The sequence below is a fragment of the Streptopelia decaocto genome (genome assembly GCF_964273445.1).
Source record: "Streptopelia decaocto genome assembly, chromosome: 1".
Classification (NCBI taxonomy): Eukaryota; Metazoa; Chordata; class Aves; order Columbiformes; family Columbidae; genus Streptopelia; species Streptopelia decaocto.
The window spans coordinates 110932025-110954770 of NC_138663.1; the positions used below are offsets into that span (position 1 = coordinate 110932025).

The following is a 22746-nucleotide window of genomic DNA, read 5'->3' on the forward strand; positions in this document are numbered from 1 at the left end:
AGTCACTGGCCATAAGGAAATTTTCTCTCCAGTCAGGAATTCCATGCCTGCCAAAACTACAAGTGTAGGTTCATAGAGGTTTCATTGGGTCAGTTTGGCCCTTGCTGTTAACAACAAATAAACATTATTCCCCTCCCTCATGACCACCAATCACAATACCAAAAAATTATTGACCAGGTGTTTTCCAAGTAATATTATCCAATATTTCACAAAATTCCATATAGTAATTTTTCACTCTGAGAAAATATCTTGCCCTGTCCCAGGTTAGGCTGTAATAGCACTTATGTAAAACTCAGATTTTGGAAAGTTTCTTCTATTACTCAGTGGAGAAAGATGGCTCTGACAGTTGTTATTCTATCTCAGGTACTACGGAACAGGTTTTATTTCAGAATTAGCAACAGATTAGTGTAAAAGGCAAATCTGGAGTGTTAAACTTTAAAAAAGAGGTGAGGGAGGAAGATCACATTTGATTTTTAAATCTTCCAGGGAACAATTTAAAGCAAAAGTGCATGCGAAAGTGTTTCAGAACAGAGACTGGAAGTACAAGAAAACTAATTACTACTAAATATTATTTTTAGTAAAGTCAATTGAACTGAGCAAGGATGTTAGAGTCTCTCTTCCCTGTCAGTCAAGTTCGTCATCTAATTCATACATCACATCACAAAATTAACTGTGCTGGGCAATTATATGTGTAAATTATGTTGGAAATAAGGTTGGGAATAGTCTTATTCTCTCAAAAAACCTCTACTGCTAAATAATTAAGAAGAGTAAGGAATATTTATCTACCTCAGCTACCTACTATTGAGAAAACAGCTGCCTGGACACCTTAAAAACAGGCAAGCACCTTTAAAATATTGATATAATAGAAGAGATAAATGCCTTGCATGCTGTTCACATCCCTCGTTTTAGAGCAAAACAACACTGAGAAAATACGGGTACTGTCCATACTACACATTTGAAGGTCTAACTTAAGGTACTGCATACTTTTCATATTATTAGCAGCACAATTCCTGCATCTAACGTAAAACTACTTAGGTAATAGACTAAGTGAACATGAAGGTGGTAATAAATTTGCTATGTATTTCATTCCAAAGTTATTAACTCTGCTTCATTTATCATATGCTGTCACACTTTTAGTCAGTCTATACTACCAATAATTCATCAGTCATCATAGATTATTTTAGATACATTTTGTAACGTGTGTGTACAGTATAAAGCATTATACAGTTATTGTTTAACTAGCTGTCACATGCAGTGTGTTCTTTTTCAAATTTCAGTGAAAAAAAAAGTGATTAAATTCATTTACAGGCTTAATATTAAATGTTTGCACTCATAAAACATCAGTATAAATCCACAGTAGCTTCAAAATTGTATCCAATATTATATAAGCCATATAAAATGTCACATGCAATTATTGCTATAAAGACAAAGTAATTAACACAGTTGAGAGTTCATATCCCTAGAAGTATGAAAGCAGAAAGTAAAATTAATTATTTTCATCTCCCTCATATGGTTACTTATCAAACCAGGCCTCATGGGGACACATGATGTATTTCCACTACATAATAAAGAGCAGCACATAATTACACAACTCCTTGGAGTAACTGGTTTGTATCCTTGAAAATTCTCCAGAAAGTGTTCTAACTATGTGAATCACCTCAACTATTCAATTTCTGTCAGTTCAGACAAATGATGCATGCAAATACATGCTCATATAAACAAACAGTCTGTTTATAATGCAACAGTTTAATATAATTACATCATCAGGTAATTAGAATGTGGAGTTGTGTAAGTCTCACCCTTCTCCTTCTGGTATTGAATGAACCACTAAGTAGTAGAGGAAGATTAATCTTTATTAGAGAGATTTGAGCTAATGGTTTCTGAACATGAAAAGCAAAAGAAACACCTAAAAATGTGAAACTTTCTTGGACAAGCAACTTCCACTATATAAAACACTTTCCACACAGCAAGACATTATTTTCCTAGTTTAAAAGAAAAAAAAGCTTGAGCGTGTAAAGCAGAAAATTGCTGGATCACTAAAGCGAAGAGAAACATTTTTACTGACAAGGAAATAAAGCTACTACTGAACTCCGAAATTTAGTTATTTCATTATTTGTGTAGAGAATTCTTTATCAAAAAACTGCTTTATACCAATTGCCTAAAAATAGGAGATTAAACCAGAATCATAACATTTCAGGAATCCTAATGACGATTTTCACATTATCCAAGTCCACACAACTGCATAAAGAATGAGAGAGAGACTGCAGATCGAAATCCATATGTAATATTTAACCATAACTTCTATGAACTCTATAAACCTAGGTAGTCAAAGGTTCTTTCAAAAAACTGTAACCCTGGCTGAAAGCATTTAGGACTTTTTCCATTCTGGGGCAGGCTTTTTGGTTATACTACATACACTGGATGTTAAAAAACAAATTAGGGACACAGACTGTATTTGAATGTGTCTGGTTTTATACAGGTACAATTTACATAGCAATTTTCTTGGGATACAAGTAATTGTCTGGTGTGTTTTATAGGGTAAGAACATTTCTGGCCCAGATTATAGAGTTAAAAATAAGGCTTATCATTATTTATGGTTTCTTGAGCTGGTCATATGGATTAATGAGCAATAACCCCCTTCCACAAAGTACATAAATACATCTTTTTGAGATTCCAGTGACTTATTAAAGCTCCTTTTTGTTTGAACCTTTTATATGCATAAGCTGTCCACAAACAGCCACACTTTTGCCATGTTCTTATTTTTCATCCTAATGCATCAAAGTGAACTGTAAGGCAGAACACTCACATGCAGTGTATGAAGACTGGAAGAATCAGTGGGGCAATAACTGGGGGACAGGTGAAAACCCACACTCTCTTTCCTGACCATTCAGCTGACATAAAACACAATTTTGTGAATAAAAACACTTACTAAAGAAGTAAATGTCCTTAATATTTGCTCCATTATCCAGTTTTGTAGCAACATAGATAGACAATATTTGCAATACTACCAGGAAATTGTACCTATTTGGACAGAAAGTTTTTACAATGAAGACTATTAATATGGAGAACTGTATTAAACTATTGCATATATTACCAATCTTAATGAATTAATTAATTTTACAGCTAAGCACTCTCAAACTCTTAAATAAGTTTACTTTTCTTCTCTTTTGAACAACTGTCTCATCTATTTTTTTTTTTTTTTATGAAATGTTTTATACAAGAAGAACCATAGCATAACATTTGACTTTGTGAACTATAGAACAGTTCATAAACATGGATGTTGCTTTTTGTTTATAGCTGGCCTCAGTGCAAGAAAAGGATCAAGGTCATATTTTACTTGCTAGTATATCTGCAGCCACAGCATCCACTAATTTATTCCTGCACTGAATTTTACTGGCATTGAACATTCATTTTATATGGAACTCATACACACATCATTAGAAAAATCTATCAAGTACTAATGGAAAACAGAAGTTTATGTAAGTTTGTGTTTTCATCTGTATGTATGTCCCTCCAGAAATGATAAATTGCTACAAAAGCACCATTTATCATTTGAGAATAATGCAAAGCCTTCAGAAAAACCTGCGGTCACTACAACAGCTTCACACACATTAACACATTGTATTACTGACTAAATAAATGATTCAAATAATTTACAGTCAACTCTCCTGAAGCTAAAATATTTGCTGTTACTGAAATCCCTATTCAAGTAAGAGAACTGACTAAAAAAGATGCTCTAATTACTAAGAACATACATCAGTAAAAGATACAACCTTTAAAATAATTGCAATTAATGACTATGTCTCAAATCTGTGATAATTGAAAGAAAGAAGATGCAAATTTTGAAAGGCCACTTAACTGTAGTTCTTAAAAAAAATGCAGAAAAAGTGGTTTTTCTCAATTATGATTTCTAAAAAAAGAAACATTCTGTTTACTTAAAGAGAACTTTCCTTATCCCAGTGGAAATAAGGAACTTCTACTTCAGGAAGAAAAAAGAGATATCCATCAGATGCCCTTCAGCAGAAGGGCATTTGAAAATCCAGTTGTGCTTGTTATGAGATTCCTCTTGGAGGCTTAAAAATGGTACAAATAGGCTGATACAAACAGTGATAGGCCCAGGAAGAAAACTAAGTCGATCTACACAGAGACAGATCAGCAAGCAGATGCATATGGAAAAAGCCCACAATAAATTGCACTATCAAAATATTTCCTCCTGCAATCATTAACTCTAACTGAAGCCTAAAATTATTGTGCTGTTAGTGGGCAGGTATGTATGAATCTTTTGGGTGCAAAAAGATATATAACTTTTTTACCTCTGCATACTGTTTCTTTTTAGGCTGTAAGAATAATTTCTCTGTACAGCCAAGATTTGTGAACAGAATGATATTTGCTTCTTGGAAGTGAAACAAATAAAGGCTCAACAATAGCTTTTACTCTCCCTGCCTGTCATGGAACAGATGATGTGGTGTTTAAATATCAAAAACCTGAAAAGAAGAGTTGAAAATTTAACCTTACATCTCAACTGAAGTGCAGGAAAATCTTTAGAAGAAAGCTAACAGTTCAAAGCAATCGTTCACATGATGAACATTTTTATGTACTTCATTAATTATGGCGGGAAGGACTTGTACGCATTTATATTTCCTGTCACGTATAGCTCTGGATAGTTCTTATGTGGAAACTAAAAAAAAACCCAAGATACTGGTTGAAAAAATAACTAGGTCTACAAAGCCCCATTACAGCTAAAAATGAAGCATTTGACCTAAATTGTTAAGTATCTCTATTTTGCCAAATAATGCATTTTTCAGTGATTTAATAATTCAATTGTTTCAGCATCATTACAACCCAAAACCTAATCTAGAGATTATAAAAAAAAGCTATATTGAAAATTACCCTCTCTAGTCTAGAGCTATCTTCCATTCAAAGCTGCTCTTCAAGATCATGCAACTGAATTCAGAAACACATGAGGACTTAAGGTATATTACTATGAAAACAAATTAGCATAAAGACAGATCACTATTAAAAATGTCATTCAGATTTCACTTTTGTTCAGTGCAATAGCTACAGATTTCAGAGTATAATGTAACGGAATTTAACAGCAGTTCAGTTAAATAGTTAAAATAATCTATTAATGCAGGAGCACCAAAAGAAGGTAGCAGTATTTCCATCCAATGTACTTACTCAACATGTCACTTATAAGTAAAATAAGTCAACCAACCTCACATTTAAGAAATCTAAGACCTCACACAGACATATGTAGTGAAGACAGTATGATGGAAGTGTAACAACATAGTTCAACAGCACCAAATACAACTAATTATTTGTCTTTATCCTCAAAATTATCTGGAACACCAAATACAACATTCTCGCTCTTTTTAAAGATTTTTTGTTTCCAGAGGAAAACAACAGTCCAAAAACTGTCCAGCCATTACTTCTGAAAATTTTAATTATTATGTCTTTTTATTGTTGCAACAGAGCATGTTGACAATAATCAGCCAAATACCAAATTAACATTTTTCATGTATTTAAAAGTAATGGAGAAAAAGTAATCCAGTTAAGCTACAGAGGATAAACTTGATGTAATTTATATAATGTCTAGAAATATCAAAAATGCTTAACAAACTCTATGTCTGTCAAGTGTTCGGTTCAAGACTGTAGTTTGGTAGATTAATTCATTTTTATGTGATTAAAAAAATCTAAATGACCATTTCAGCAAACTTTCCTTTTTGTATATTTTAAAGCTGCACTTAGAGACACTTTTGCAGATGTATTATATGCTGAAAGATGTCAAACAGAATCATGATGTGACTCATGTTAGTTCCCTGCAACAATTTCCAAATAAAATTTCCAAAGCAACACTTAAAGGTCAGTGCTAGAACCAGTTCTCTTTTCCAAAACAATTTCAGTTTCATTGAGGAGTTGCACACTGGAAAACACCTGACCACTTTGGATACTTGGCATGTTTCTAAAATGAAGTGTTGACTTACCTGCCACTGTTTCATGAGCTCCCGAACCTTTTTGGCATCCTCTAGTATCTTTTCTTTGTGTGTAGCATCCTGCAGAACATTCGCAGTTGTTTCAGCTTCCGTAAGCCAAGCAAGGAACTTTTCAAGATCCAAGTAGAACTGCTGCAACATTTTTAAGGCTGATTCCAGTGCAGCTTCACGATCACAGACCCTGAGCAAGTACAAATGGTCAAATGCAGAACTCTTAGGAAGTAAACAAATCTTAATCATAAAATCAAAATATAAGAAAAGACACACTATATATTTTCATGTACCAATCAAGGTAAGTTTGCAGATACATTAGCTACAGAACTTGAATTGTATGTTTGGCAGGTAGGCTTCCTTTTTATCTTCTGAGAGTTAGTAACTGGAATTCATCTGGTATAAAATTAAGCAAAAGTACTTCTTTAAAAGTACTATGCCTGAAACATGCACAATTAAAAATAAACAAACAAACCCCAAAACCATAAAACAGAAGTAATTCCCTGATTGTTTTAATTAAAGGTTATTTTCTTATTTGTCATTAACACTACAGTGGGAAAACATCTTTATATTTAGAAATCACTAAATAGTTCCTGGTCACTGCATGGGATGATGAATTTAATTATTAGTTTTCATGACTTTAAACCTTTGGAGATTGCAACCAATGCCTTAAACCTCTTTGTTTTAATCTAGATATGATAAATTACAGGAAAGATCATTATCAATTACCTAATAAAATACCATTTTAAATACAAAAGCTACCTTATCCTTGTGGAATATCTGAATCATAAATTGGGAAGGAACACTAAAGGGTCTAGAAAATCTGTGCTGAAAAAAACATTAAAATATATTTATGTTCTATTAGCTTCCAAATGCAATGTAAGTGTTACACGTACTCACTGATTTGTTGCATTGAACTTGAGCTAACACAGATTTAGAAATGTGAGCAGGTAAGTATGACATACTGTGCATTAAAATGATTCTGTCAAGCCTACTGAGCCTTTGTTTTACATTTGTACTTGTTTAACATCAGCATGATAACTGAGTAGCTTTTAGGCTCAGAAAATATATAGTAAATTAATCTGATAATTAGAGTTACTTCAAGTGGAATGAACGCAATTTGCTGCACACCTATGTTTAGTCTATGAATCTTTGCTGATTTGAATATTTCTAGATAGATTTCTTGTCTAGTTTTATAGTTATTTTGACAGAGACTAAGATACTATATTTTAGCAGATATAATTTCTCAAGTTGTACTTTATCATAACTTTAACAGAGGAGGTCATGATATGTCTAAGTGTTAATCTCTATATCAAATCCATTTTGCTGTCATGAAGAGGTTGTACTCCTTGACAGTTAATGATGATATTGTTGTAAAACCTAGTACACTGATTGAAATTAGAAAAGAAACAAAAAACTTAACACAAGTGTTACCAAGTACCATAGACTTAAAATGCTGGTGGTTTCTTTGTTAGGTTTTTGTTTGTTCGTTTTTTGAGAAATATAAGTAATTTGCAGCAGAGGATAGTGGGAACAGAAAAATTCAGTCAGAGTACAGGCAAGGACAACAATTTCAGAAAAAAAAAAATACACCCCGAGTCAAATGTCACAATAGCTGTCACATTTCTATTATATCTTTAATCCTTTAACATCTTATTTTCTTTTCCAACTATTTTGTGGGGAAAAAAAAAATAATTATTGGATCCTTTTTTTGATTCAAAAACTGAGAAACCTATTGAATGCCTCACTACAAAGTCATTCACCAACTTTTGTAAACTTAAAAATGGACTAGATTTTTATCTCAGCTGGTCCTGTTCCCACTTACAAGAATTCTCCACGTCATGGCACACTTAGCCTGTCTTAGAATGTGTCCCTAGGGGCCTCTCAGGAGGACAGTAAGACACGTTTAGCTTCAAAATAGTGAACATGATCTCTTTCCCAACTTTATTCTACATGAACATAAGCATGGCTTTTGGTTAGACCACTCTCCAAATTTAAAACACCTGCAATGAAATAATTTGTTGTTCTTTTGTTAAACTAGTATATAATTACATAGATATCACATCTATAGATACTAACAATATACATTAAATTAGTATAAAATTAGAAAAAAAAGACAATAAGAAAGATTTTTTTTTTTACCTGGAAGACAGTGTATTGATTTATTTATTTATCGCTTTTAGCTCAAAAATAGGATCATATTTATTTGATAGAACTTGGAAATGGAATAAACTTATATAAATTAAAAATATTTTACCCAGTTCTTCAGCACACAGTTATATTGTGAGATATGCTTTATAGCATTATTCTCATTCAGTTTTCAGTGTGCAACATGATAACTAATTTCAGCACCTTTGCAGAATCAAGTGTGACACTTTTTTCATATGCGGTTCCTTCAAAACATTAAAGGCACATTTCAAACTACAATCCACCTGCATTCCAATAAAGGCATAGCATATTATCCTGAGAATTAGGATCCAAACCTCCATTCATCTGCAAGTATAAATACCTAGTGCATTTTTAATCTATAGAAAATAAGAACACAAGCACAAATGAGAACTAGATTCAAAGGGTGAGGTATTACTCAAAATGAGAATTTACTTCTGGACTACATGAAAAAATATACTGTTTTACTAATCAGGGTAAAGAATGAAGTTTTAGTTTTGAAGACTCTTTTGGCACTTTCCATGATGCACAGAAATCTTATAGCACAAATTCTTTCAGCCTACAGGAATGTGTTGCTTATCTGTATGCATACTGATACTCCCACCAGAAAATATCTAGTACTTTGCATTTTAAATTTTATTATATCTAACATGCAATAAATATTCAACTACATTGACAGCTCTGCAGCATAGCAATAAGTTTCACTCTACTTGGCTTTCTAATTACTTCAAAATTATGAGGTTAGAATAGGGAAAAGAAGGTCTAAAAACTAAGAATAAAACTTAGTATCAAATCCAGCATGTGATAAAATAAATTGCACAAAATTATAGGCGAGACAAAAATATGTATAGAGAACAGGACAGTATTATACAAAAACAAAATAAAGATGCTTTCTTTTTAGTTTGTATCATCCAGATATCTTTATTTCCATAGTGAATGTAAGCTGTAAGAAAAGAACATGAAGTATGCAGAAATATATTTTAGTGTAAATGGAAAACTGCACAGAAGGAACACTAGATAATACTGTTGAAATATTAGAAGATAATAATAACAAAAATTATTTTTGATGGAATGATTCTTTTTTTCTCTGGTCTACTATGATATAAAAATAAGCAAATAGTGGTGCAATCAAAAGCTTCTTATTCATAGGAGAAATACTAAAGGTGGAATTCGTCTTATTTTCATCTAGACACCCAGAAGTTATGCAACTACAGTGCCTCTGCAAAACACAGAGAGAAGCATATCTGGAATTTGATTCCTCCTCCCTTGTCTGTACGCATCTGTTGGACCAGATTCAAGCTCACAGTGATTCTTTTTTTCTCTCTTTACTACAACGTTAAGTTGCTTACACGATTTTAATTTTACACAAGCCTAAATTTTACATAACTAAAGGTAGGTATTAATAAGATGGTCCCCAATCTAGTCTGGGGACTGATTTTTAGGACTTAGTGGCATCAGTGAGAGGGGACTGACTGACTCTAGTTGTCATAGGAGCTTTGTTGCAGGACAGAAATCATGGTGCTCTCTCAGGAATGTGTCAGCTGAAGGTTTCAAGTTGAGGGAAAATGGATAAACATCAGAGGAAGTGTGTCACACAATGTGTATAAGTGTGAACATTTATCTTCACAGGAAGAAGTTTTTAATGGTTTAAAAAAAATTCTAGCATCTGCTACGAGACATTGCTATGATGCGGATAGCTTTGAAAAATAATATTTTTAAAACATAGCTGTTTAAAAATGTTTGGGAAGATAAGCAGGGGAAAATAGGTTATCTGAAATCTGTGTGATCTTTGGGTTTATAAGCAAGGTACTGTATTATTAACTAAAAGTCAGTCTGTACCGTGATATACATACAAAATACATACATACAACAGAATTGAAAAATCTGTAAAACTGAACATCCTGTTACAGAATCTAACAAGAAGAGAAACTGCTGAGGTATGGGAATGATGGTTTAATTAAACATATTACAAGAATTCTTCATTCAACAATCCCCAATCCCAATACAACACAAGGAATAGAGTGTGTGGTGGTGGGGGCTCCATGAGTGTGAAGAACAGATTTTTCCTCAGCCGTAGTATTTGCTACATAATTTGGAATGAATCATTCACACTTTTTGAGTATCTGTTTGTCTATTTGAAATTGGAATGCTAATTCACATTAGAAGATATGTTGGCAAGGGTCAGTGTTTAAATAATATTTTGAGACACTCAGATAACAGGAAACATAGTATGATTAGGCCAATGTACAGTACACTGTATTAATACAGAATACATAATATGTGAGGAAATACATTGAAGAGTGATCACAAACAAAAATATTCATTTCTGTCCCACAGGTATTTCTTTAAGGGCAATAACAGTGGAGAAACTCTTCATTGTTCAGTGTTGAACAGATCACTAAATCACACTTCCATCTGCAGACTGTAGTAATCTCATATTATCACAGTGAGATGTAAAATAAAATACCTTGGACTACTGGCTGACAAAAAGTGGTTTTACTTCTATAGCTCATGTGGTTCTCCCTACATAACTATATTTTCTCCTTTCCAACATCGTAATTCAATACAATTAAAAAAACCCAAACAAACAAAAAACCAAACCACCCCAAAACAAACACAAAACAAAGCATCCCTAAAACACCACATTACCTGAATTTCCCTTTTCTGGAGCCTTCTATCACAGACAATTTGAACTACATACTACTCTTGTTAGTACTGGAAGCAGTTTGTACTTTTTTTATAAGGATCATATCCCTCTGTCAGTGTGACAAAGGAACAATTGAAAATCTTTATTGGAACACTTAATTTTTACTACTAAATAAATAAAAGCTCTTACTGGTATCTCTTCTTCAGCTGCTTTACCTTGGATTGGTAAAGAAGCTACCAAAGAGGCAGAATAGTTTAACCTCCGGTGAAGTGGGAACACAAAGAAATGTCACAGATACGAAAATGAAAAGAAAATGAAATTCTTAAAATGAACACTGAATTCTTAAAATAACTATTATTGATGGAATTTTTAAATGCAAATTCAAAATAAATCATATTAATTAATTTTGGGAATGTTCCTTAGAGGAGCTTTCTTCCAGAATCTAGGGACTGTATTCGGTACTGCCGGTTAACAATGTTAATAAATGCTAGTAAGTGATGAATCTGCAGATTAACTCTGGAGCAGTTGATAGATATAAAGTATGGAAAACTGTGTTGAGACAGCATTTTAAATACTGTTTTCATCTGGGTGTCTGGGTCTCAACCAGCTTGACACCTCACTCAGGGACACATAGTATTTTTCTAGTAACACTTTTGCTTAAATGTCCCCTTCAGTTCTACCAACCTGATAGAGGTCACTAGTTTTTCACTCCTGTAGAGCATTGGCAAGTGTATGTGGATCTGAATTTTTTTGAGTGATCTGTATATACACATGCTTACAACCTACTAGCACCATTTTGTCTGGTTTGTTGGAAAGCATTCTTCACCACGCTGATCTCAGAGTAATGGAATAATGTTCACCTGCATGCAACTCTACCTCTAAAATGACTTCTGTCCTGTAAATGATTCAAAGGTCTGGAAGTGCAACTAAATGCAGACCTACAAGATCGGCATCTGAAACATTCTGGAGATCAGCATTCAGACAGAGCTGACATTCATCTGCAGGCACTTATCCTTCCATTATTTAGTGTGAGGAACCAGGAAAGCTTTGATGTGCTCAAAAGACAAGCTTCTTTTTTTTTTTTTTCAGCCTCTTCCAGTAAGGACTAAGAGATAAACCTAATGATAAAAGCTCCCTCTAAAAAGGCAGCAATAACTTTCTAGAACTCTTTGCCTGATCTTTATCACTACTAATATGTCCCTGAAGAGAGCTGATGTGGAGAACTGAAAGAAGGAAAGACTTCATTTCAAAGGTGAAAGGGTCTTTGAATAAACAAGAAAAAAAAAAATGGCTTTTTTGAGCCCAATGGGAACATATAAGTACTGCCCTGTCTATTCAGGCATATGAACAGGATACCTACCAGTGACACATTTCTTTCTGTATTTTTATGTGTTGTATTTCTCTCTGCCTTAAGTTGAAGGACATCTCTTCTTTGGCTAAACTGACCATATTGATTATGTATTAATAACTAGTGAAACTGTTTTAAATTCCAGGTGTAACTGTGCATACAAAGAGAATAAGTGCAAGAGCTGCTGCAAAATAAACACACAGAGGCAGCTCTCTGCCAATTCTCTTCCCTTCTACGTGAAAGAAGGACAAAACCCCTCAATGTCCTCATCCTCTGATTGGAACTCAGACTATCTTTCCGGATATGGACATAGTATTGTTCTTTCCCTGATAGTCACACACAGTTTCCTCAGTGATGACAATCTTTTCAGGTACTAAAACTAGAACATCCTCAACCATCTCCTGATCATACTAATAAGCCCATATGATTTTGTCCTTTCTTAAAAATCTGTTGACACAAATCTGTTTCACTCTGGTAAGCTAGAGGCAACTGGGTTTTTTGTTTGTTTGTTTTTTTCTCAACCAGTTTTTCTATTGTAAAAATCTGCAAAACCAAAAAATATATTGTATTAGAAAATGTTTCTCATCTTTATGTACTTAGGAAAATGGATGCAGAGAGAAAATATATCTTTTGCTCATTGGCTGGCTTGGTTCTACTCTTATACCCGTCATAGCACTTCTCAAAATAGCCAGACCCTGTATGAAAATAACAAAAATCACCAAAACTCCTCAGCATTTTCCTTTGAACTGCTGTCTTTGTTACTAAAGACAGTAAAGCAACTTAAAAAAAAAAAAAAAAAAAAAATTTAGTCTGTTCTTTTTTTGTTAAAGCACCATTGATATTTAAGGAGGAAAAGAGGAGGGGAAAAAAGGAAAAAAAATGTGTTTAACTATGAAGTATCAGATCAACCTTGGATGTTAATCCCCCATCTCTCCTCCGTTATCATTTGCCAGACTGAGAAGGGTTGGTAAATGTGAAGGAAATGTCACACCCTGGGGCACAAAATTACATACATAGATTTTTGTATAGGACCTTTAAATAACATCTTTTTAAATAAGCACCTGCCAACATCAGCATAGAGGATCTGCGTTAATACAGAGGAAATTTCCTTGTCAACCTTTTAAAAAACAATTTCTATCTCTGCTTGTAGTCTGTTCACTTATGGGATCCCACATTCCCAAAAGGCCTCTTGATGGGAGAGCAGGCAAAGAGGCGGTTAAAGGAAATGTTTTCTAACAGGCTTTTCTGCCTCTATTGCTTTTGTCTCCTTTTCCTTTCTTGCCTTGGCATAGGTATAAAATACATGAAAACATAGGTGTGCATTTTCCCTATGTTCATCATAACCATATATTACCACACATCACGAACTACAGAAAAATCATTACCTAAACTAAGTGGATTATTTTAATTCCTTTGTAATTAAAATTACTTACAGCTTATCTTTTAGGTTATTTAAAACATTCTATTTTTGTTTGGGATTTCTAATCTTCTTATAAGTTTTTGTTAAAATCAATCACTTTCCAGAGGATAAAGGTTAAGAATTACAAGGTTACAGAAAAATGAATCTGGACAACACACAATCACAAATATATGAAGTAACATCAAAAATTCCTTGTAGATACAGGAAGATGTTCTGATGGACTCACTCAAGGGGCTTTTCTAGTTAAAAATAAGTATCTTAAAAAACAAAACAGGAAACAGACTCCCCCCTCAAACAAACAAACAAAACCAAAACCCCACAACCACCCACCTCAAGTTCTCTAAACTTGTAGAACAGGTTCTGGCCTAACCCTTCTATCATTTAAGTAAAGCCCAAGCAAAACATGGGAAGATAACATTTAATAATTCTGGTATTCCCATTAAAAAGAGAAGTCAGAAAAAAAGAAGAAATCCCAAAAATCAAAGCTAAAATCAACCAGAAAAAAGTAATCTCTAATGCTACAAAAAGAAGCATAAAGATTATTGTTCTGTTTAAGTCTTCTTCATGCTTCATGGTCTATAATACGTAGAATTAAGTTTTTCCTTGCATTCCAAACCATATTATACTTTTGAGATTCCAAGGCAGTCAACAGTGCCATCTAATAAACAGCATATTAATTACTCAGATATAATTTATTAAGATAAAATCTTTGCTTTCTGAGACAGTGGAGTGTAATTAAAAGTGATTAGGAGAATAATTATATTCTAAAGGCACTTGTTTTCTTACCCTTAATTACTGTGGAAACTGCAGAAACAACTACATTTAATAAGACTGTGTGGAATGCACTGATGGCATTACATGAAATCAATTAGGGCTCACAAAGGATACTATTAAACTCTTAGTGTAGTTTTCATTTAAAGCTGCAACCTCTGAGGGCTCAGCTCAGCAGCATAGCAGAACAGCCATTTGCTGCCATGCAAGACAAAGAAGCTTCAGCTTCCAGACTGGGAAACTTCTCTGGCAGCACTTACAGTTCTTATTGTACCATGCATCATCTCAAGTTAAGTGAGAGTAACACTAAATAAACCCTTCGGTAAACACACGCATTGACTCAAAATATTTTAAAACAATTATCCCGATACGTCAATATGTTTAAAGAAGCATAAAACTGCTGAACAGAAATAAAGATGACAGTCAAGGTCCAGTTCTGTAATATTCATGTCAAAAGCAGCTGGTAACCAAAGCTGGTTAGCATCTGAGTTGGAAGAAGAGATATCAGACTGCCTGCTGTTTCTTATATCTAGATTATCTAATACAGTAATATTAGCTGCAAAGAACAACTCCATATCTTATATAGTTATTCTTTACAAATCTTTACTATTTTCCTACAGAAAACTGAAATATAGACTAAGTTGTTCCACACCATAAGGAGGTAATTAAAAGAGTTCTACTGCACAAAGATTGTAATAAAACAGGAACTATAACCAGAAGTATTATGAGAATACAGATTAAAACTAGTAAATTATTATTATGGAGTTTCAACAACACTGGAAAGAAACTGTAACTCTAGTGCTGTTCCTTGGGATCACATAAATATAAATAAATAATGAAATTCCAGACCCCAATTCAGCAAATTCAGACCATGTTCAAGTCACACTTGCTTCAATAAAACTTAGATATGTGTCTGATATATTATAAAAGCCTTACAGAGAAAATCCTGACTCCACTGAGATAAATGGCTAACCTTCAACTGACTTCAAAGGGAACAGTATGTTCTGTGATAGCTCTACTTCAATTCTTTTTTGGACAAATTTCAAAGATAAAAATTCTTAGCAGAAGGAAATAAAACCCTTCAAACAACTATTCTGGACAATTTAAAAAAGTGGAGACAGACATAAATACACCAAAACACTAAGTCTAGGAGTGAGGAGGTCTGACTATTTTGCTACAAAAAAACATGACGAAAGTGGATATTTTGGGAATTTCATGTACTTACATGCAATTCTGTCAGACTCATCCAAATCTAACTCTGCAATAGTGCATGATGTGCAATGTTTTCTTCCTCCTCAATAAACTTTCAAATAATTATCAGGTGTTCACATTAAAAAGACAAGTGATTTGGCTTGTGACATTGTTTTGTATTCATTGTCATGCCAGGATCATTTATATATTGTAGATAATTTATCCAAGGTCTGGGGATATGCATTTCTTTTCCTTAACATGTGTATACCTGTTCTCAAATAATTTTCCAAAGTTTAGTCATGGAAATGAATGTATTACTGATGCATTCATCAGTTTGACTGATGATTCAGCTTTACTTCAGCTCATGAAAAGAAATCCACAAAGTATACCATAAGCTCCTTAAAGGAAACATACCCCTATGTTTGTTCTATTATTTAACCAAAACATATGTTTCAAATGGTCTTGTATAAACAGATGTGTTAAATGAAGGCTGAATTGCCTTGTATGTGGCAACACAAAGAGTTTGAAACATCAACATTGTTCAATCTTCCTCTTTTTGCAGAAGGAGTCAAGCTCACATTTTAAAATAATTCATTCCCACCTAGCTGCTGTTATTGTTGAATAGGAGGCCTAAATCTAAATAAAAGCCTGATTAAAATCAACTTGAACTCTTGTCAGCTCAAGGCTCACATTCACGATTGTATTTGACACAATAATCATCATCATAGCTCAAGACTGAAATCTGTTTGGCAATCCTTGACTTAATTCTGCTTTTTCCAATTAGCTGAAAAATTGCATCCCAGCTTATCTTCCAGGAAATATGTTTACATTTATAGTTTTTCACAGGTGAAAGGGCAAGGCAATACATCCTAAAATACTAACTGGATAGCCATTTTGTTTTTAATGTATGCATCTCTGGTAAAACAATTTGAGGGAAAAAAAAAAAAAGGTAACATACAAACTCTTGCAAGAAATAACTCTTTTCTGTCACACGGAGGGGGAAAAGTCCCCAGAAATGTGAAGACGTAACTATAGATATTTTTTCTACTTGAATACTTTTCAGAAGAGAATTTACAAAAATCCCATCCTCTACTTTTACTATCTACTTATTAACAAGAAAAGAATGTAACTTTCGATTATAGTATGGTTAAAGAAACAATATTTACTTCTGATTCTGAGATAAATCAGTAGAAAACAAGAAAAGACATAAACAGATAGTAGCTTGTTTCCATAAATTCAGTCACAGAACAGTTGAGCTTGGAAGGAACCTTTGGAGGTCATCTTGTCCAACACCCCCTGCTCAAGAAGACTTCCTAGAGCCAGTTCCCAGGATCATGTCCAGGCAGCTTTTAAGTGCCACTGAGGATGGAGACACCACCTCCCTGGGCAGCCTTTGCCAGCAATCAGTCAGCCTCATAGTGATAAAGTGTTTCCTGATATTCAGAGTGAACCTCCTGTATTGCAGTTTGTGCCCATCACCTCTGGTCCTGTCACTGGCTCTGTTCTTTTTGCACCCTCCAGAGTCACAGGCACACCCCATCAGTGTCCATGTACTTACATATGCCCAGTTTGCTCAGGCCCTTCACTTCAAAAAGGCAAAAACCAGCAAGTAAAATGGGTCAGATTTCACAGTCAGTTATGTGTCATTTTCTCAGACTCATGGAAGGCACATCCCCAACCCATCACACTGTTGGCCACCTAAGAACACATGGGACATGATGACAAATCATAAGGTGATACCCTCTATGCTTTGTGCTATCCCAAGGAATTCCTACAGATGAAACACTTAGACACAAACATCTTGGTGTCCAAAAACAGGACAGGCAGCTGGGACAAACACATCCAAGAGCACGCAAGTATATGAAACTGTATAAAATAAAAATCACCTTCTCATCCCATTTGATCTGGTACTGAGTTCTGTTACACTGTCACTACAGCACGGCATTATGATTTCGTACAAGAATATCTGAATCACTAAATGATTTCACTTTTTCCTTTTTGTTAAGAGAATTCATGGCTCAGGTTTTCTAACAAGGTATTTAAGAACAGCACAAAAAGGTTGAGACAGAAAAGTTTCTGTTTTATTGGAGACCTATATGCATAAAGCTGCACACAGATGTGAAACTCAACCTATGTCCACAACAGAAACAGCAAGCAAATAACTAAGGAGCAAGGGGTGATATTGATGTAGATCATGCGGACAATGTATTATTTTTTGTCTTGGATAGGATTTTTTTCAGATTGTAGTCATCTTAATTTTTCAAGCTATATTCTAATACCACAAAGGATTCCAAGGAACTAAATTAGAAAAATTATGTTAAGAGTTCATGGTAGGAAAAATAATGTAAAACGCTAAAAAAACAGATACAGGTTCTCTCAGAAGAACCATAAGAAAGCAAAACAGAAAAACTTTTAACTTTCTTAACCTCAAGTGAACACTGGAGATGGCTGCCTTGTGTTGTAATTGACCAAAATCAAGTTCAGCTGATACTAACATATTTAGGTATGCACAGGTGAACTACAGACAACTCATTAACCTTCCTATTAAAAATGCAAACAAGTAAATGGATAAGTGCATTATTAAAAAAAAAAAAAAACAAACAAACTAGCATTTCTTGATCTCTTTCATTTCATTCTGCTCTTACAGTGTGAGGTACATGCACAAGACTCTGTATAAATTAGTCATAAAAATGTTATGCAGAAATGCAATATTAGACTGGTCTTCCTCACAAATTTCATGTTTTGCAGTAGCTACAGATCTCTAAATTTCCATATTTTACGGAGTGTTTTATATATACTGTACAATCTCTCTTTATTTAAAGGATAAACACACTGAACAGTCAAGGAAATAGATATTTTAAAATCCATGTGACATTACCATCACATATTGTTTTTAAAGGTCTTTAATATATTTCTTACATTAACTTCTGTAATTCTTTCTTGATTATTTGTGATTCTTTTCTAAAGAAAGTGCCATCATCTGCTATCCAATATCTGCAATATAGTTTATCTCAATTACTTGAAATTGTTAAATATTTTTAATGACAAGTGTAAATTCAAATCTGATCTCTATATGATTGTTTAATGTGCCATGCCTTATTGAGAATGACAATCTGAACAAAAGCACCTTATTTATCTTACTAATTTTAGTAGTTCCAAATATCAAGTAGTGGCATTATTCTAGTAAATTTAATATGACTAGTTCATTTGACCCAGTCTGAACTAAGTGCACTACTAATGTAGTAAACAGCTGATGACACCACATGAACATGTAATTATGTTCAAACTTTAATATTCATGCATAGCTAAATGTTGCACCCCATAATCAGACAGTACCCAAACAAGTATCAATCTAGAAGCAGAAACTACCTATAAAAAGTCTATATAAACCTATACAAATACTGAAGCGTTACCTTTCCATCAGCAACAGAAATTAAGATCTGTTGGGAATGGGTACTCAAGAAGAGTTCTGCTTTCATGTGTGAGTATAATTCTATATTTCTTTAATAGGTGTATTATAGACCAACAAAATTAGTCTTTCAGAAAAATGCATTTGCCAACTTTTTCCAGAATTAATTGAATTAAAGGATGAAAACTAACAGTAAAGTAATATTTACTATCCACATGTTAAGCCTCTATACAAGGGGTCATGGCGGGGATGCAAAGTTTTACTACAGAAACCTCTTGAATTAAACAAAACTGACACTAAGAACATATAAGGTAGTCAGTGTAAATAACTCCGAGTATTAGGAGCCTGTCTCAAGGGAGCAGCACTAAATGTTATTTAGTGCATTAACTAACCATTGGGAAAAGGGTGTGAAGAACAAGACAGTGAATTTATTTAGATTAGTTAAACCCAGGAAGGATTGTGAATAACTCCAGATGGAAAAAATCATTAGGAATGTGGTAACAAAAAGATTCAATATAGTTGTGTTCAAAATAACAGACACTACAAGGAAGATTCAAACTCAGGATAAACTTCTGGATTCTGAATTAGGTGTAGCCTTGAAGGGATTTAGTATTTAAAAATCCAGACCAATAGCTTAATGAAGCTGTCAATAGATACTAACACCTGAAAGATTACTAGTTAAAAAAACAAAATTAAAATGGAAGAAATATTATGTCCATCTTTAACTCTCCTGATGCTGGCTTGGGTACTTCATTTCAACCAGTGCAAAGGAGAATAATAGCAGACATAAAATGATTAAAGCAGTGACATGACGCAAAAAATTTAGCCAAAGAAAAAAATTAATTAAAATGTTCCATGCTTCTACTTTTATTTTCCCCAACATGAAAAGAAGTAACAGTGACAGGTGTCCACAACTCCAAGGGGTCTGCAAAGTATGAAAAGGAAAGGTGTCACCAAAGGCAGATCTGAACTATGGTTTCTTAATGCTATCCTACTCGAACAAGTCTATTTGGCTGATCTTCCCACAGGAAAAAGAAAGTGAACAATCTGGGAAGAATTGCCTCTTGTCCCTTGGAGTAAAACCACCCTGCAAAACTTACAGGTCAACCACCATAAAAATAAGTCTACTTTTTTGGAATAAGTATACACTTCATGATAGGGCAATAGACACTGTTAGTAATTAATTAACATAGCTGAAGTATCAACCTCAGACATGCTCTAAGCAACAAGAACTCATGGAAATTTCTGAACTGTTTACCATTACTGATAATAAACAGCAGCCTCTCTTTCAGATTTTAAAACAAAAAATCAGCATATATGTCATGTTGTGGGGTATAGAAAATGCATCTGAGTTATATCTTCTAAAGAAATACAAAACAAAAGAAAAAACAACCACTAAATTTGGCTCAAGTCTAACTCGACATGAATTTAAAAAAGAAAGCATATAAATAATGGGAAACAAAAAAAAAACAAAAAAAAAAAGAAAATAAAAAAGAAAACAAAAGATACCAATAAGATATAATACAGAAAGTGGGAAATGGGTGTTGCAAGCTTGGCACTTCAGGTAATTCCAATAAATTTGGTTTTACTATATACTCTGTCAAGTGAATAAATGGAATCTCAAAAAAAATGTAGTACATTTTAAACAGATAAAAATATTAGTTTTCCTTTCTTCACTAACAAAAAGTGGATCTGTATAATTCATTGCCACAAGGCACTACAGTACTTAAGCAGATATGTATCAGATACACAACTGATTATGTATCTTGCACAAAGGAAGAACCTGCAGATAAGCCAGCTAGAGTGATAATTCCAAGAGCTATTATTTCTTATAATTTGCAGTAGATAATATTTGTTATATTTTTCAGGAGATGCGATGCTTTGTAGCAGGGGAAGAGCTCTACATTTTTAAAATTTGTCAGGGAAGCTAGCACAGTACAGTTAAAGTTGAGGTATTGGTCATGATGTGATTGATACTGGATGCTAAACAACATGCACTTACTGATCTTTTCCTTTTCACATATTCCTTTTTTACTGTTTCCCCTCTTTCCTAGTACCTGTATCAGACACACTTTAAAAGCTCTGTCCTCAAGATTTAGAAATTTAATCTTACTTTTACTCAGTGATTTCTCACCACCCTTATTTTAGGACATGCAAGAAAATTACATTGCTAATTCTGTTGCTTTCCCATCTACCCTCGGTATCCATCTTAGGGCCAGCACTCTTCAATGTCTTCATAAATTACTTGGACACAGGATTTGAGGGAATACTCAGTAAGCTTGCTGATGACACTCTTGAGGGCAGAGACGTCCTGCAGAGGGATCTGGACAAATGGAAGAACTGGGCAATCGCCTACTGCATGAAGTTCAACAAGGGCAAGTGCCAGATTTTGCAGCTGAGACACAGCAACCCTGGCTGTACACAGAGACTGGGGGATGAGATTCTGGAAAGCAGCTGGTCAATGGCAAGTTGAACATGAGCTAGCAGTTGTGCCCTGGCAGCCAAGAGGGCCACCCATGTCCTGGGTGCATCCAGCACAGCGTTGCCAGCCGAGCGAGGGAGGTGATTGTCCCACTCTGCTCTGCACTGGTGCGGCCTCACCTGGAGCACTGTGTGCAGTTCTGGGCAACACAGGATAACAAGGGTATAAAGGTACTGGAGAGAGTCCAGAAGAAGGCAACAAAGTTGGTGAAGAGTGTGGAGGGAAAGCCGTATGAGGAATGGCTAAAGTCACTGGGTTTGTTCAGCTTGGAGAAGAGGAGGCTGAGGGGAGACCTCATGGCGGCTACAGCTGCCTCACAAGGGGAGGAGGAGGAGCAGGCGCTGAGCTCTTCTCTCTGGTGACCAACCACAGAACCTGAGGGAATGGCAGGAAGATGTGCCAGGGGAGGTTCAGGTTGGACATGAGGAAATGGTTCTTCCCCCAGAGGGTGCTGGAGCACTGGAACAGGCTCCCCAGGGAGGTGTCACAGCCCCAAGCCTGACAGTGTTCAAGAAGAGACTGGACAACGCCCTCAGACACATGGTGTGAACTGTGGGGTTGTCCTGTGCAGGGACAGGAGTTGGACTCAATGATCCTTGTGGGTCCCTTCCAGCTCAGGACGTCCCCAGGAGAATAGGAGACACAAGCATCAGCTTCTTGTGCCACCAATCCCCATCCAGGATGATAATGACTCACTATTATTTTTCAACTTCTTTGTGAGTTTATGAAAAACAACATGTGGTTGAAATTTCATTCATAGTTAAAACACAGCCACACAACAAAAGACAAGTGCCACTGTTGTCAAATTGACACATTTGGTGGTAACTTCCAAAAAGAGACTGAAAATTTAACAGGCAGACAGAATTATCCTCTCAGTTTCAAGCATGACTGACAAGCCAGTGAGGAGGAAGCTTACACTGCCTGCACAGCAGCTGATCAAAAGCTAAACAATCATGAAGCACCAAAGCTTCCAATAGCAAGGAAATGCAGTAAAAGAAAAAAAAAAAATAAAGAAGTCCATAGAAAACACAGTGGAAAACAAAACAAGGCTGTCACAGGAATAACAATGCAAATAAAAAGTGACAGCTAAGGTCAAAGTCCTTTTTTGCTGGCACTCTGCTAGTCCATCAGCTTTATTAATTTCTGTTCAGTTGTTTGTTTTAAAGGACATGAAGTCTGATAAGAAGTCCATCGAGGGGAAAGGAAAGACATTAATTTGTTGCAATCAGCTTTGGATGAGAGCAAAAATCAGTTTGCTACAGTTTGTTAATTTATCTGCAGACTAATAGGAAAAAGATTTAAGGCTGGACTTTCAGGGCACAAAGCAT

At 34.7% G+C, this 22746-nt stretch overlaps 1 protein-coding gene across 12 annotated transcripts in view; it reads right to left on the reverse strand.

Annotated features, from left to right (window-relative positions):
- Positions 1–22746, reverse strand: part of DMD (dystrophin) — a 1259796-nt gene that overhangs the window by 251868 nt on the left and 985182 nt on the right. For 11 of the 12 annotated variants that reach the window (XM_082049442.1, XM_082049444.1, XM_082049438.1 and 8 more), the window contains one exon: positions 5985–6174. In XM_082049442.1, the coding sequence (XP_081905568.1) occupies positions 5985–6174 (190 nt within the window). Of the gene's footprint in view, positions 1–2929; positions 2969–5984; positions 6175–22746 lie in introns of those variants that run through there. The other variant, XM_082049437.1, reaches the window with a different exon arrangement.